This window comes from Orycteropus afer, unplaced genomic scaffold (assembly GCF_000298275.1).
Source record: "Orycteropus afer afer isolate SDZICR_OR568_19922 unplaced genomic scaffold, OryAfe1.0 scaffold00039, whole genome shotgun sequence".
NCBI lineage: Eukaryota > Metazoa > Chordata > Mammalia > Tubulidentata > Orycteropodidae > Orycteropus > Orycteropus afer.
The window spans coordinates 14296583-14314543 of NW_006921626.1; the positions used below are offsets into that span (position 1 = coordinate 14296583).

General features: G+C 43.5%; 1 protein-coding gene across 1 annotated transcript in view; it reads right to left on the reverse strand.

Moving 5' to 3' along the window:
- The window catches only part of PARP1 (poly(ADP-ribose) polymerase 1), a 50993-nt gene extending 39412 nt beyond the window's left edge, over nt 1-11581 (reverse strand). Inside the window, exons 1-2 of the mRNA XM_007936979.2 lie at nt 11462-11581; nt 3535-3703 (exon numbers count right to left, since the gene is read on the reverse strand). Of these exons, the coding sequence (XP_007935170.1) occupies nt 3535-3703; nt 11462-11581 (289 nt within the window). The remainder of the gene's footprint in view (nt 1-3534; nt 3704-11461) is intronic.
- Between the last annotated feature and the right edge of the window lie 6380 nt (nt 11582-17961).

The following is a 17961-nucleotide window of genomic DNA, read 5'->3' on the forward strand; positions in this document are numbered from 1 at the left end:
GTAAGTGCTGATAAGAATATGAAGGAACTAGAACTCTCCTGTACCACTGGACAGAGATGTAAAATGGTACAACCACTTTGGAAAATATTAGGCAATTTTTCTTAAAAAATTAAACATATCTACTGTATGACTTAGCCATTCCATTCTTAGTTATTTCCCCCAAGAGAAATGAAAGCACAAGTCTATAAAGAGACTTGTACATGAATGTTTATAGTGGTGTAAAATTAGCACCACCACCAAAATCATCAACAAGTTGTTGTTGTTGTTGTTGTTATGTGCCGTCGTGTCGGCCCCGACTCATAGCGACCCCTCCTTGGGTTTCCGAGGCAGTATCTGGATAAATAAACTGATACACTCCTACAATGGACTCAAACGAAAAACCAAACTTACTGCCACTAAGTTGATTCAGACTCACAGCAACTTCCACTGGGTTTCCAACATGGTAAATCTTTATGGAAGTAGATTGTCTCATCATCCTTTTACAGAGCAGCTGGTGGGTTTGAACCACCAACCTTCTAGTTAGCAGTCAAATGCCTTAGGCACTGCACCACCAGAGCTCCTTATAAGGGAAAACTCCTCAGCAATAAAAAATAACTACCAACACAAGAGACAACCTGAGTGACTCCCATGACATTACACTAAGTGGAGGCAACCAGACACAAGAGTCCACACTACCCCATTTATGTGAAATTCTAAAATAGGCAAAACTAATCGATGACAACAAAAATCAGAACAGCGTTTACCTAGGTGGGGGCACGGATGACTGGAAAGGATATGAGAACTTTCTGGGGTGACAGAAATGTTCTGTAACTGATGGGGTATGTCACATTTGTCAAAACTTAAGTGTATACTTAAGATGTGTGTATGTAGCCACACGTAAATTATTTTTAAAATTCCAGAAGGATTTAAAAATGAATAAAATCATGATAACAAAGATGAAATCATAAGTGAGAAGATAAACGTGACTGTATGAAATTTAGTCAAAAGACAAAACTTGAAATGGCAAAACATACAATGAAAAGACCTAAAGGAAAAATGTCAAACTGGGAAAAATATTTGTAAAATGTGTAAGACAGAATTAGTATCCTTCACATTTCATTAAGCAAAAGACAAAACACCCCAATAGAAAAATGAAGCAAGGATACAGACAAGAATGAAAGTAGCACAAATGACCAACGAACACATGACAAAATGTTCCACTTGATCAGGAGCAAAATAAGAAAGATGTTAACTACCTGCAGATGGTGTGGAAGTAGAGAAATGAGTTGGCACACACATACCAAAAGCCAAACCAGTTGCTGTCAACTCAACTCTAACTCATGGCGACCCCATATGTGTCAGAGTAGAATTGTGCTCCACAGGGTTTGCAAATGGCTGACTTTTTGGCAGTAGATCACTAGGCCTTTCTCCCGAGGTAGGTCTGGGCACACACATAGAAGGCCTTTAAACTATTTACTTTTTAAAATGGCAATTCCATTCCTTGGAATTAAAGAAGTAACTGAGCACGTGCCCAATTATGTACAAGAAGTTTGCAACAGCAGCTTTATGTATAATTCAGCCAAATGGTCTGTGCCTCAGTTTCCTCATGGGTAAAAACCAATAAAAAGCTTTTAGAAAAACTCAATCAAATTTATGTCAAATGCTTAGAACACTACATGAAATTCAGCAAATCCTCAACAAATGCATATACTACAGGTAGTTCTCAAGTTATGATGGGGTTCCATTCTGACGATTCCGTTCTAAGTCGGTTCTGACGTAAGCAGGATACCTTTTATTTTGGTAGTTTTCATTATTACTTGCTATATGGCATGTTTTGAGAGTAGCAAATCTTAACAATGGACATCTGAGAACCATAACATCAGCAAATTATGTGCTGCAACACTATATGTAGCACATACATACTGTATGTAATATTACTAATGAAAAGGTGAACCAAAAAAAAAAAAAACACCCGAAAACACAGACGGTCTTAAGTGTTGTTTCTCATAACTCAACTGTTCTGGTTACCTAGTGCAGGGATGTAGCCTTAACAAACAGGAGTTTATTCTTACAATTTGGAGGCTTTAAGTCCAAGTTCAAAGTGCCACGCTCTAGGGGCTGGGTGAAAGCCCCTCAACCTTGGGGTCCAACTCTGCCTCATGTTCCTGGCCCACTGGAGCTAGAAGCATTTCTTCACTCAGACAGCTGCTGGCTGCTGAGGCTGAGAAGCCCCAAGGCTGACAAGTAAAAAAGCACAGTCCCAATATTAGCAAACCACACACAGGCCATTAACTTAAGTCCATTGTAAGTCCCAAGGTTGGCAGAGCATAGCAGGCTGCTGAACAACATGGCTACATGTAGAGTCCAAGCATGCCATAGGTTAGAGACCATTCCCAAAGCTTCTCCTTATATACAGGAAGCAGACCACATCCCAAAGGCAGCTACTCAGCTGCTTGTGGTAGATCCCACCATGGAGTTGATTGCCAATCTCATCACAGGGAATAACTACCACCAGCTGCCTAGCCACTCAACCAACCCCAGCCAAGTGGACACATGAACTGAACTACCACAGTCAACCGTGTCCTTAGTTGAGGACCACCTATATGCAGCTATTAAAAATAATGAAAACCTGTAACTTTTATCATGAAGAGTAAATATTAGTAAATGTGGAAAGTAACATGTAGGACAGGATTCCATTTTAACAGGAATGAAAAAGCATCACATGCATACAGGTGAATCAGTTGTATAGAAAACAATTTTGTTAAGGAGACACCCCATAATGTTAATAATAATTATCTTTGGATGATATGGGGATTAAACTTTTTGTATGTCTGAAAAGACGTTAACTTACACTCTTCAGAGGAAAAATCTCTGGACAACTAGTGGGTAGTATCTTAACTTTCGGGCTTAAAATGGTTTCACCAAAAAAGACATATTTTCAGCAAAATTATGACTTTTGTGTTAAAAAAAATTACTACTACATAAGTTACAACTATTAGCTTTCTAAACTGACAATCTCTAATATATGGAACACAAAAGGGGTAAAGATCCCAGAACAAAACATTTTTATTACATCCTTCCTCTGGTAAAACTGACACATTCACCCTCTGGACTCTATCTTGCCAAACTTACTCTTATCTCTATTCACAATTCTTAGCTGTGTTACTGGTTTCTCAGTCTCCAGCAGATCAGAAGCAGCTGGAGGCAAACAGATAGACAATTGCAAGAAGAGCAGGCAGAGAAAATACAGTTTAGCACAGGCACAAATGGCCATGTGGTACGATGACAATGTTCCCACAGATGCCCAGGAGTCAGGAAAACACCATTACCAATTATAGTTAGGTGGAAAAATGATCATGTAGCCTTAGAAGAATTCCTTCAAAAAGGTGATGAAAAACTGACTTTTTAAAATGTAAAGGGCTCATTTCAAGCATCTGGGAAGGCGTTCTCCACATACTTGTGTGAGAGATGAAGAGAAAACTTTCTCCTTCCTCTCTAAGGCAAGGCCTCCTGGAAGCAGGGATGAACACTGCAGCCGGTCTGGCTTGTACTCACCAGTAGTCACTACTCCAGCCTCTGCGGTCTTCTTGACTTTTTGCTGGTCATCCCAGCGCAGCTCGGAAAAGCCGTCTACGTCCACATCCGGGTGTGGGAGGGAATGGCCGACCTTCCAGAAGCAGGAGAAGTGGTACCAGTGTGGGACTTTCCCATCAAACAAGGGTGACTAGAAGCGAACCAGAGGGAAGCAAATGAGCAGTTATCAACCATAGTCCTCAGCAGCCAGTGACCTACTAAATCTTTGTTTTATCTGCAAAATGAGAACCACCCTGCCTACAATCTCTCTACGTCACAGGTAAAGTTGTAAATGCATGAGGAACGGCACCCTTGGTTCCGTATTCCTTCTCCAGTTCTTCCTACACAGCTTAGACAATTGTTGGCTGCTTTTCCTCATCTCAGTCTGTCAGGACATGAAACAGCAGAAGGGATGGTGGCATCTTAGACAACAGAGCTCTCTGCCTATGTCCCTTTTAATCACACACTGTTATATTTCAATGACATGACTTACTTCATGGTGTAGGGACATGCACATAAGACATCTCATCCCATGCCAAGATACTACCACAGCTATAGGGAATGGCTAGACAGCTGGACTCAAAGGGCCTCTGTGGCCCAGAAAGTGCTCTTTAAGTGCCTTTGCAGTCAAGAATAATGAGGAACAAGTCCCAGATAATGAGCAAGGCAGAAAAAAAATGTGTCAGACAAAATGTCAAGCTCCTAGCAGCCACACTGGTGGAATGAATTGATTTCCATGAGGGGAGAATGAAAGAGAGCAGGGCAGGGGAAGTGGGCCAGAGAGGAGGCAACACTCCCCCTTCCTCTACAGCTGGACCTGCCAGTTCACTCACTGACCTCTATTGAGCACCATTTATCAGGTATAGGAACTTGGAAGCCCAGCCACATAGGAAAGAAAGGTCATTTCCCTTCCTCTGTTTCACACTCAAGATTGGTACTGATTTAACAATACTAGACTTTTCAGTAAGATAGCATCAGGTTCACTCCTAGGCAGTGACAGAGGCATTTACTGGTCTCTGGATGATGCAAATGGCCTGCACTCAACTGTTAAGCTAAAGGTTGGTGGCATGAACCCACCCAGCAGTGCCACGGAAGACAGGCCTGACAATCTGCTTCCATAAAGATTAACAGCCAAAAAACCCCTATGGAGAAATTCTACTCTGTAATATATGAGATTGTAATAATATAGACAGATTAGAATTTCTAATCTGCATCAATGAGGTGTTCTCTACATACTAGTGTGAGAGATGAAGGGAAAACTTTCTCTTGCCTTTCTCGGGCAAGGCCTCCTGGGAGTGGGGGATGGTGGTGGTGAACAATGCAGCTGGCCTAGCTTGCACTCTGGCAGCAGTTACTACTCCAGCCTCTGCAATCTTCTTCATTTTTTGCTGGTCATCCCAGCGCAGCTCAGAAAAGCCGTCCGAGATGAATATGTGTTCTAACCTGAGTTCCATATTAATCTTGTTCAATTTAAACACTGCCTTACTCTGCTACTTGCAGCCATAATCATACAAGAATCCTGCCCCTGCAACCACATTCCTAAAATCATAAAACCAAGACAGGAACAGCTCACAGGACAGGACAACTGCATTCCTTAGATCATGACACTAAAGAAGAGACACTGCAAAAGAAATAATGAATGCAAATATAAATTTACTACTTAAATGACCCTTCCTAATAACAGGCCATTCTTGAGATGTCTTCCAGCCCACTATCTATGGCTAGTGTTAACCAGTTTTGGAACCTGCACACTCCTTTGTTACTTCATGAACTAAGATAGCCAATCCAAGACCAAGACTTGAACCAAAGGCAAACAGCAGACTGCTCATAGCCTGAGGAAGCTGAGGAATTTATCACAACCTTGTTCTGCTTTCTGACCTTCACACAAGCGTCAGGATTTTATGAACACCTGCCTGCACAAGATCTTTTGAAATCAAACCATGGTCTTAAAAAATCTACTATAAAAACCCCTAGCCTGTAAGGCTCGGGGAGACACACATGGTGTTACCTCTAGCCCCATGTGTCTCTACCTTGCAATGTTACTAGTCTATTATTAAATTTCTCTCTGAGCTACAGATGACTTTCTAGCCATTATTTCTGAACCCAGTCTGTAACAAGATCACCCTGAGTTGGAGTAGACTTGACAGCAGCAGGGTTTTTTGTTTGTTTGATCTGGTATCCTTCACAAGCCAGTTACAACCAACACAGGGAATCACTACCTCCACTTCACAGGTGGAGACAACTGGGTTGGACAACTTTGCCTCGGGGTCATTCAGACAGAATCTGAATCTGGTAACACAGCTCTTTGCACCCCACTGCCTGGAGGCAGGAAGAAGGACCTCACAATATACTTAAAAATACACAAACTGCTCTAACGGAAGGAGGCCTCCCCGCCTCACATCTGCTTTTCCAAAGCATAAAACTAAATGTCATGCATATATATTAAAACAGTATTAATAAATACTATTCAGAACTTTTAAGATGAAGTTGTGGGGATGGGTGAAATATTCAGGAGGGGGACTAAAAAATAAAAGCAATGGCAAGGTATCCCAACTCCCCCTCTCCCAATGTGAGTGGCCTTTTTCTGGATATAACATATTAAAATGTCAGTTAAGGCCGTGGCACTATAAAGACTTACCAGCATCAACCAGCCACCTGGGTCTGCAGTAGCATCAGCTGTTCCCTGTTTGGAATGGTCCTCACTCCCACGCAGTTCAGAGGAAAAATCTCTTTCTTAGGTCCTCTTATGGTCCCTCCTCTCCTCCCTCACCACAGATAAGAATGACACATTTCTGTGATTACTTGATCAATGCCTGTGTCCTACAGTAGGTCACATGCTCTCTGAGGGAGTTTTGCTAGCATCCAACATTACCTGCTCCAGAGGGCATTCATTCAATGAGTGGTTACCGAACCATCTCAAGTTTGCCAGGAAGGAAGGAAGGATGGGGGAATTCTCACTGAGGAAAAGACACTTCCTCCAAACCAGCTAACAGAAGTTAATTCCCCCAAACCAGATACCAAATGACATTCCTGAGTGTCAACTCACCTTTTTCCCACCAGATCTCCCCAGCTGTAACACCCTTGTCTCTGCTCAGGTTAAACCAAGAAAAGAAAGAAAGAAAAAATACCAAACTCACTGCCGTCAAGTCAATTCGACTCACAGTGACCCCTCCTTGGGTTTCGGAGGCAGTATCACTACGGAAGTAAATTGCCCAATCTTCCTTCCGAGGAGTGGCTGGTGGGTTTGAACTGTCAGCCTTCTGGTTAGCAGTCAAATGTCTTAGGCACTATGCCACCAAATGAGGGAACGTGGTTCCATGGCTCTGCCCTAGCTAGACAGACACATGGCTTAACACACACTCACCCCAACAACTTTGGTCTGGCCTCTAATATCTTGGTCTGAAGTGTCATGTCCCCAACTACTGGCACAGTGCTGGGATATCTAGGTGCTGCCCAAATATAGCCTATCTAGAATGCATGTTATAAGGAGCTCTGGTGGTACAGTGGTTAAGCACTTGGCTGCTAACCAAAAGGGTGGTTGGAACCTACCAGCTGCTCTGTGGGAGAAAGATAAGGCAGTCTGCTTCCATAAAGATTTACAACCTTGGAATCAACTTGATTATTGTTGTTACATGCCGCTGACTCATAGCGACCCCTCCTTGGGTTTCCACTGCCAGCCGAATGGTTAGCAGGCAAGTGTCTTAGCCACTATGCTACCAGAGCTCCCGACTTGATTATAGTAGATATATGTGTATATGTTCAATGCACACTCAGGAGTCCCTGAGTGGTACAAACATTTAACCAGCAGCCCAAAAGGTAGGGGGTCTGAGACTACCTGGGAGGCACCTGGGCTCTACTTCTTAAAAATCAGCCACTGAAAACCCCACAGCGCACAGTTCTACTCTGACATATGTGGGGTTACCATGAGTCAGAATCAACAGCAACTAATTGTGTGGGACAGAACAGGGAGATTCACCCTAGCCCCTTAAAATTCTAATGCAGGAAGGCCAAGTCCCCTGGGACTGCCTCAAGGGACTGCCTGAGGCATGACAGCTAAAGTATCAGGTATTTCAATACTTAAGAGAACAATCCTCCTATACAAATGTAAAATAGCGTATTTATAGCCAAGTTCGGAGAAGAATGGCTTCTTTCTTTTTGGCCTTGGGCAATCTACTTCCATAGTGATACCGCCAAGGAGTGGTCTGCTGTGAGTCAGGTCTGACTCCAGGGCACATAACAAAAACAACAGCTCAGCTACAAGACCAACTTTACTTACATTACAGAATTAAAACTCAAATCCATCTCTAATTATGACTACAGAAAAACCACACTTTTAATGGGGAATTTATTTCACCACCAAGTATGCCAAATGAGGCCCAGAAAGTTAAACTTTATCTAGCACAGAGCAGCAATTCACACACAGTTTCTTCAGTAGTAGTTGTTGTTATTTGCCGTCGAGTCGAGAGGCCCCGACTCACAGTCGGCCCCGACTCACAGTCGGCCCCGACTCATAGCGACCCCTCCTTGGGTTTCCGAGGCAGTATCACTACGGAAGTAGGATTGCCCAACCTTCCTTCCGAGGAGTGGCTGGTGGGTTTGAACCGCCAGCCTTCTAGTTAACAGTCAAGTGCCTTAGGCACTATGCTACCAGGGCTCCATCGCAGATTCCCCAGGCAACCCTGCTCTCTTCCCCAACAGCAACAGGCTTGTCTCAACACAGGGGCTGTACTTAGTTTTCTTTCTGTCCTTCTGGTGGTGCAGTGGTTTAGCGCTCGGCTGCCAATCCAAAGGCTGGCTATTGGAATTCACCAGCTACTCCACAGGAGAAAGATGTGACAGTCTGTTTGCCTAAAAGATTATCCCCTTGGAAACTCTATGGGGGCAATTCTACTCTGTTCTACAGGGTCTGAGTCGAAATCGACTTGATGGCGACAGGTTTCCCACTTGGGCCCCTGGTGAAGTCTGTGGGGATCCCTTTGTCAGAATAATGTCTTAAAATGCATAAAAAAATTCAACTATATTGAGGTAATTATCAAAACATTTAGAAAGTAATTGTGGGATACATTAACCCATGCTTGAAATTGGCTTAAATGCTTTAAAGCATTAAATAACAACATCTACTACCCGACTTAATAACTACTGCAATTTTGAAGTAGTGATGAGTGTAAATGATAATTTGAGAAATCAATGACTATAATGTGATATTAAATATCCACAATTACTATTGGTAACAAAATCACAAGTACTGTTAATATGTCTTTACTTTGCTGTTTACATTCATATTTGGGGGAAACACTGAATTTCATCTAGAGGTTAATGAAAACAGACATGGAAATTTTTTCCTATCCAAATTCATGGACTTCTTTGAGTTCTAGCCACCATCTCACAGACCCTAGGTTCAGAACTACAGAACTACTGCACTAGGAGGCGGAACTTCATAAGAGCAAAACCAAAAACCAAATCAAACCCACTATCGTGGAGTCGATTTCCAAATACCAGTGGCATGGTTTCCAGCAGTACAGCAACATGCAAGTTATCACAGTGGTGGCTCACATGAAGTACACGGGCTGTGAACAGAACCTGGGTCTTCCTACAGGAAGCAAGAATTCTACCAGTGAACTACCAATGTGCCCCTCAAAACCCCTTAGTGGGTGACATGGTTCTTTAAACTGCAGGCTCAGTCTACTTCTCTATCTTCATTCCTGCAACCCGCTTATGTAAATAATGACTCCTACTCAAGCTCCCACACTTGGCTTCAACTCATGGCCTCCTCTCCAGAGCACACAATGTCTGATGCTCGGCACCCCTGGGTACCAATGTTTGCTTACCAGTCATCTTCCCTTTTAACCGACTGGAAGCTGCCAAGGGCAGAGCATGTCTTTGTGTCCCCAGCACCTAACACAGTGCCTGGACCTTAACAGGTACTCAATACTGAATGAATAAGTACATGAGCTAGGTAGGCCCCAAGGCTGCCAAGATAACAATTTCAGTACCTGCCATGACATGAAATAAGCTGCAACTTGGTACCCACTCCTTATATGTATATTATCTTCCCCCCCTCTACCCCAACCAACCCACTGACCTTCAGTCGATTCTGACTCATAGGGACCCTACAGGACAGAACAGAACTGCCTCATACAGTTTAAATGGCTGTAAATCTTTACAGAAGCAAACTGCCATATCTTTCGGTTAACAGCCAAGCACTTAACCACTGCACCACCAAGGTTCTGCTTTATACCGTAACTCCTGAAAACTCATTGAGGGCTATCATATTCCTGTCTCATTGCCATGAAGGAAAATGAAGTTACCTTGACAATCAGCATTAAGCTTGGGTAAGAAACAGCTTGAAGTGGGAAGTGGGGAGGACCAGGGTAGGTGAGAACCTGAATTATCAAACTGGAAGGTGAAGGAGGCAGGAACCCTACCACCACCACCACCACACAGTACACTCCAACACCCCAACTCCCAGTGAAACTCCCAACACCCAGTTGCAATCCCCAACTGGTCAAAAAGCTCAGATGACCAACCCTCAGAGCCCTCAACTCGTAACAGCTGTAAATTCAAGAAAACATCTGTGACCCTGGAAAGTTTGGGGAAAATGTTATTTTGAAACAAATTAGGCCCAAAGTGAGTGCACTGTACAGATATGACACCCACTTGCACAGTTCTGCATAATTAAGATTCAAGAATGAGGGTGAGCAGGCACTGAAATGATAGCCAAAAATAGGTTTCAAAAAAACCCTTCCATGCCAGCAGCCATCATCAATGTAGGACAAAAATCTTCCAGAACAAGGTAGGTCAAAATCAGGCCAGCTTCCAGTCTGAAAACTCTATCTATATACTACTGTTTGATTCTAACCATGTGACATTCTGGAAAAATCAAGCTTATATGTTAGGAGAGCAAAAAGTGGCTGCCAGGAGTCTCAAGGAGGGATGAATAGGTGGAGCACAAAGCATTTTTATTAAGTGAAATTATTCTGTATACTGTAATGGTGAACACATGACTATGCATTTGTCAAAACACAAAGAATGAACTCTAATGTAAACTGTAGAATTTAGTTAATAATAATTTATCAACCTTGGTTCATCACCTGTAACAAATGTACCACACTATTTCAAGATGGTAATAACGGAAAACAGTGTGCAGCGGGAAGAGAGGACACAGACCTCTCTAGTCTGTTCAGTATTTCCGGAAATCTAAAACTGCTTTAAAAAATAAGGTGTACTTAAAAAATCTGACTAGCTTCTCAAAATCCTGCCTCTTTTTCCCCGGAGGCGAACAGCAAAAATATATACAAGAACTCCTCCACCCCAAAAGAGGGTTATCAACCAAAAAAAACCAAATTCACTGCCATCGAGTGGATTCCGACTCATAGCCACCCCCTTTGGGTTTCCGAGGCGGTAAATCTTTAGGGACGTAGACTGTCCAGTCTTCCTTTCGCGGAGTGGCTGGTGGGTTTGAACCGTCAATATGGTTAGCAGTCAAATGTCTTAGGCACTAGGCCACCAGAGCTCCTTTAAATAGGTTGCAAGAGACTCCATTTTAAAAAGCAAAAGATACCACCAATTTCAGATTGCCCGAATTTTGCTGCAAGATCAGCAAAATCGTCCGGGAAGGTCCCCAGGTGGGCCACACAGCAGACAAGCAACAGCAGGCGCAACTAGCACAGGCCCCAGCATGCAGCTCGGCAGGCCTAGCACCAGCCCGCTCCTCCGGTCATGTTGTCTACCCTAAATCTTCCCCTCAACCCTTCCCTTCAATAGTTAACAAGACAGGCAACAGAGCGGGGGGTTGTCTGCGATCCCGAAGGAGGGGCTGCGCCTGGCACTCGCCTCCACTCGGTACAATGAGGCCCGCGCCTCCCGGGACCGCGAAGGACGCTAGGGCTCTAGGCCTCCCCGCGCGCACCTGCACCATGATGGCCATCCGGAGCGAGTCCTTCGGGATGTTTTCCTTGCATTTCTTGCAAGAGGCGCGCCCACTCTTGGCGTACTCAGCCCGGTAGAGCTTTTCCGAGGACTCCGCCATCCTCCTCCTTTTGCCACTGCAGCTCCTGGAGCCAGACGCCGCAATCTGAAAACACGCTACCGCCGCGGGGTACCGCCGCCTCGCCTGCCCCGCACGCGCCCGCCGGGTTTCCCAAGCAGGCGCCCCCAACTCCCAAACCCGCTGCCGCCACCTAACACGCCAAGACGACCACCCGGCGCTCCCGGATAGATTGCTGATGCCTGGCCGCGGGAACGCTACAGGCGCCTGCGCTCACGGGGCGGGGCCGGCGGCATCCGCGCGCCCTCTGCGGGTCGCGGGGGGCGGGGCCTCCGTGGAGTCCGAAGAGTTGTTTCCTTGGTTGCCAGCGAGAAGAGTGATGATTTGGCTTAGTTGCTCTTTGAAGGATCAATCGCCTCCCCTTTAATCGTATCGTCCTCTAGGAAAGCTTAGTTGCTGTTGTTTTTAGGTGCTATTGAGTCGGCTCGGCTCTTAGCGACCCTTTGTACAACAGAACAAAACACAACCCCATCTTGCGTCTTGTGTCATCCTCTCAATCCTTGCTATGCTTGAGCCCATTGTTGCAGCCACTGTGTCAGTGCATCTCTTTGAGGGTCTTCCCGTTTTTCGCTGACCCTAAATTTTACCTAGCATGATATCCTTCTCCTGGGCATGGTCCCTTCTGACCACATGACCAAAGGAGTTGGGACAAAATCTGACCATTCTGGCTTCCAAGGAACATTCCGGCTACACTTTTTCAGCGACAGATTTGTTCGATCTTCTGGCAGTCCGTGGTAATTAGTATTCTTGGCCAACACCACAGTTCAAAGGCTTCAACTCTTCTTCGGTCTTCCTTATTCTTTGTCCAGCTTTCACGTACTATTGAGGTGATTCAAAATGCCATGGTTTGAATTAGGTGCACCTCAGTCTTCAAAGTGGCATCTTTGCTTAATATTTCAAAGAGGTCTTTTGCAGCAGATTTGCCCAGTGCAACACCTCCTCTGATTTCTTGATTGTTGCTTCCATGGTTGTTGATTGTGTATCCAAGTAAAATGATATCCCTGACAACTTCAATCTGTTCTCCATTTATCATGATGCTGTTTATTAGTCCAGTTGTTAGGATTTTTTGTTTTCTTTATGTTGAGGTATAAACCATACTGAACACTGCAGTCTTTGATCATCATGAGTATGTGCTTGAAGTCATCTTCACTTTCAGCAAGCAATGTTGTTATCTGAATATCGCAAGTTGTAAATGAGTCTTCCTCCACTCCTCATGCCACGTTCTTCTTCATGTAGTCCAGCTTCAACAATTATTTGCTTAGCATGCAGAGAATAAGTATGGTGAAAGGATGCAACCCTGACATGTACCTTTCTTGATTTTAAATTATGCAGTATCTGCAGTATCTCCCTGGTCTGCTCCAACAACAACCTCATGAGCACAACTAAGTGTTCTAGAATTCCCATTCTTTGCAATGTTATCCATAATTTGTTATGATCCACACAGTCAAATGCCTTTGCGTAGTCAATAAAATGCAAATAAACATCTTTCTGGTATTTTTTGCTTTAAGCCAAGATCCATCTGACATCATCAATGGTATCCCTTGTTCCACGTCCTCTTCTGAATCCAGCTTGTATTTCTGGAAGTTCCCTGTCAATATACTACTGCAACTGTTTTTGAATTATCTCCAGCAAAATTTTACTTGTGTTGATATTAATGATAACCAAAAAACCAAGTGCACTGCCGTGGAGTCAGATCCGACTCATAGCGACCCCTCCTCTGGTGTCTGAGGTGGTATCCCTATGGAAGTAGATTGCCCAACCTTCCTTCCGAGGAGTGGCTGATGGGTTTGAACTGCCAGCCTTCTGGTTAGCAGTCAAATGCCTTAGGCACTACGCCACTGGAGCTTCTGATATTAATGATATTGTTTGATAATTTCTACATTCTGTTGGATCACCTGTCTTTGCAATGGGCACAAATATGGTTCTCTTCCAGTGAGTTGACCAGATAGCTGTCTTCCAAATTGTGTGGAATAGATAAGTAAGTGTTACCAGAGTGGCATCAGTTTGTTGAAAGATCTCAATGAGTATTATGTAAATTCCTGGAGCCTTGTTTTTCATCAGTTCCTTCAGTGCAGCTTTGACTTCTTTCTTCTATACTGTTGGTTCTTGATCATATGCTTCCTCCTGAAATAGTTAAACATTGGCAAATTCTTTTTGGTACAATGATCTGTATTCCTTTGATTTTCTTTTGATGCTTCTTGCATCATTCAATATTTTGCCCATAGAATCCTTCCATATTGCAACTAGAGGCTTGAATTTTTCCTTCAGTTCTTTCAGCTTGAGAAATGCTGAGTGTGCTCTCTCTTTTTGTTTTCTAACTCTAGGTCTTTGCACATTTCATTATAATACTTTGCTTTATCTTCTCGAGCTGCCCTTTGAAATCTTCTGTTCAGCTCTTTTATCTCATTCCTTCCTTTTGCTTTAGCTATTCTCTGTTCAAGAGCAAGTTTCAGAGTCAATTCTGACATCTATTTTGGTCTTTTCTTCCTTTCCTGTCTTTTTAATGACCTTTGTTTTCTTCATGTATGATGTTCTTGATGTCAACCCATAGCTTGTCTGATTTTTGGTCATTGGTGTTTAAAGTGTCAAATCTATTGTTCAGATGGTCTCTAAATTCAGGTGAGATTTAATCAAGGTCATATTTTAGCTCTCATGGACTTGTTTAAATTGTCTTCAGCTTCAACTTGAAATTTCCTTTGAGCAATTGATGGTCTGTTCTGCAGTCAGCTCTTGTTTTGACTGAAGATATTGAACTTCTCCATCGCCTCTTTGTACAGATATAGTCGATCAGTTTCCTGTGTATTCCATCTGAAGAGGTCCACACGTATAGCCACTATATATGTTGTTGAAAAAAAGGTATTTGCAATGAATTAGTCATTGGTCTTGCAAAACTGTATCGTGTGATCTCTGGCATTACTTCTATCACCAAAGCCATATTTTCCAATACCGATGATTCTTCTCTTTCCAACATTCACATTCCAATCACCAGTGATAATACATCTTGGTTGCATGTTTGGTCAATTTCAGACTGCAGAAGTTGGTAAAAATCTTCAATTTCCTCATCTTTGGCTTTGGCAGTTGGTGTGTAAATTTGAATAATATTAGTATTAACTGGTCTTCCTTGTAGATGTATCACTATTATCCTATCACTGACAACATTGTACTTCAGGATAGATCTTGAAACATTCTTTGTGATGATGAATGTCACGCCATTCCTCTTCAATTTCTCATTCCTGGCATAGTAGATCATGTGGTTGTCTGATTCAAAATGGCCAAAACCAGTCCATTTTAGCTCATTAACACATAGGATATTGATCTTTATGTGTTCCATTTCATTTTTGACAACGTCCAATTTTTCCAGATTCATACTTCATACATTCCATGTTCTGATTATTAATGGATGTTTGCAATTGTTTCTCCTCAAGTTGAGCCATACCCCATCAGCAAATAAAGGTCCTGAAAGCTTTACTTCATCCTTGTCATTAAGGTTGACTCTATTTTGAGGAGGAAGTTCTTCCCCAGTCATATTTTGAGTCCCTTCCAACCTGAGGGGCTCATCTTCTGGCACTATACCAGACAATGTTTCAGGGCTATTCATAAAGTTTTCCAGTAATATATCAGACAGTGTTTCACTGGTATTCATAAGGTTTTCACTGGCTGTACAGGTCTCCTTCACTGGGTGGCTCCAGTCCCCTAATTCCTAAATGGCGACCTCACCCCCTTGGCCTGGTGGCCCCATTCCTCTCCCTCTTGGGCATGGCAGCCCTGCCCCTCACTCTTGGGCAGTGGCTATGGCTCCATCCCACTGGCTCACATGAACGAGCCACCCCACATTCCAGAACCAAGTTGGTGAAGGTCTGGCTCTTTGAAACCTAGAGGGCTGTGATTATTTCACCCCCAAAGACCATGGTCCTACCCTTAAGGCAGAGGCAGCTCTGCTTCTGTTTCCTTGGTCTCTCTGCTTCTGCCAGTTAATGCCCGAGGGCAACCCACTCCGCCAGAAATCTTTCTGCCCAAAAGACACTTGGCTTTCTTGCTCTGTGGGCCAGCCAAACTGCCACTCCATTTTATGCCAGTCTTCTCTACCAATTAATGCCTGAAGACAACCCACTCTGCCAGGAAGCCATCTACCCTATGGCACCTGGCTTTCTCCTCTGTGGGCTACTAAGGCTGTTGCTGTTTCATGCTGGTTCTCTCAGCTCTGCTCCTGCCATCTCTCATGCCGGTCTCTTGCTGTCTGTCCTGCCGCCTGTCATGCTATAAGCCCGGGTCTCTCTGCCAGGGTCTCGGGTCAAGGACGCACTCCACTCCTGTTTCCACATTTTAGGTATCTGTCAGAGCAGCACCCCATTCTCTCAGTACCAGATTCTGTTTTGGTTACCTAGTGCTACTCTGACAAGAATATACCACAAATGGGATGGCCTTAACAAACAGGAGTTTATCCTCTTACTATTTGGAGATTTAAAGTTCAAGTTCAAAGTACCAGGCTCTAGGGGCTAGCTCTGCCTTGGGGTCCAGCTCTGCCTCGTGCTCCCGGCCCCTGGAGCTAGAGGCATTTCTTCACTCAGACAGCTGCTGGCTGCTGAAGCTGAGAAGCCCCACGGTTGACAAGTAAAAAGGCACAGTCCTGATGTTATAAAACCACACGGCAGGCCATTAACTTAAGTCCATTGTAAGTCCCAAGGTTGGCAGAGCATAGCAGGCTGCTGAGCAACAACATGGCTGCATGCAGGGTCCAAGCAGGCCATATGCTAGAGACCATTCCCAAGGTTTCTCCTTATACACAGAAGCAGACCACATCCCAAAGGCAGCTACTCAGCTGTTTGTGGTAGATCCCACCATGGAGTTGATTGCCAGTCTCATCATGGGGAATCACTACCACCAGCTGCCCAGCCACTCAACCAGGCCCAGCCAAGTTGACACACAAACATAACTACCACACTGGCCAATTTTTTCAGAAGGAAATGGCCCCTTCCTTTTTCCCAGTCTGTCTTAGTTTGGAAGCTCTGCTGAAATATGTACACCATGGGTGACCCTGCTGGTATTTGAAATACCGGTGTCAGCCTCCAGCCTCAGCAGCATGCAAGCCACCAGTATGACAAACTGACAGATGAGTGGTGAGCTTACTAGCTAGTACTTACTTGCTAGCTTACTTTCTAGTACTAGTCTAATTCTACCTCCTTTTTATTTAGAGTTAAGGTTAAGATTATATTTAGGTTTAGGGTTAAGATTTAGAGTTAGAGATAGATCTAGAGTTAAGGTTATGGTTGGGGTTATGGATAGAGTTAGAATTAAGTTTACATCTAGGGTACAGTGTTAGAGTAGAGTCATAGTGTTAGATCTAGGGTTAGGGAAAGAAATAATTTTGCATTAAGGTTTGGGTTAGGTTTAGGGTTAGATCTAAAGTTAGAAACAGGGTTTGGTTTATATTTAGTTCTAGAGTTAGGGTTAAGATTAAAGGTTAGCATTAGTGTTAGATGTGAGGGTTAGAGTTCAAGTTTGGGTTAGATCAAGGGTGTGGGTTAGGATTAGATTTAGATCTAAGCTTTGAATAGGGGTTAAGGTTAGGTACAGAGTTTAGATAAGAGTTAGGTTTAGTGTCAGATAAAGTATAAGGGTTAGGAATAGGTTATGGTTTGTTGCTGTTGTTATGTGCCGTTGAGTCAAACCCGACTCATAGCGACCCCTCCTTGGGTTTCCAAGGCAGTATCACTACAGAAGTGGGATTGCCCAACCTTCCTTCTGAGGAGTGGCTGGTGGGTTTGAACCGCCAGCAGTCTGCTTAGCAGGCAAGTGTCTTACCAGAGCTCCAAGTTTTAGATTTAGTATTAGGGTTAGGGTTAGGGTTAGATCTAAGGTAAAGGTTAGAGTTAAGGGTAAATTTAGGTTAAGGGTTAGGGTTAGGATTAGATCTAGGATTAGGGTTAGAGTTAGGGATAGGGTTAGGATTAGGTTACAAGTAGAGTAAATGTTAGGGTTAGAGTTAACCTTAGGATTAGATCTAAAGTTTGGTTTAAAATTAGGTTTAGGGTTATAATTATGTTTAGGGTGAGGGTTTGGGTCAGGGTTAGGATTAGGGTACAAATTAGATTTAGGGGTTGAATATGTATTGGGCTATATCTAGGGGTAGGGTTAGGGCTAGAGGTAGAATTAGTGGTAGGGCTAGAGCAAGGGCTAGAGATAGGGTTAAGGTTAGCTCTTTTGGGGAACTTATTATTATGGTTTGGGTGAAAATTTACAAAGCAAATTAATTTTCATTCAACAATTTATACACATTTTGTTTTTTGACATTGTTTGTAACCCCACAATGTTACAGCACTCTACCCACTTCCTCCTTGTGTTCCCTGCTTTTCTATTCATCC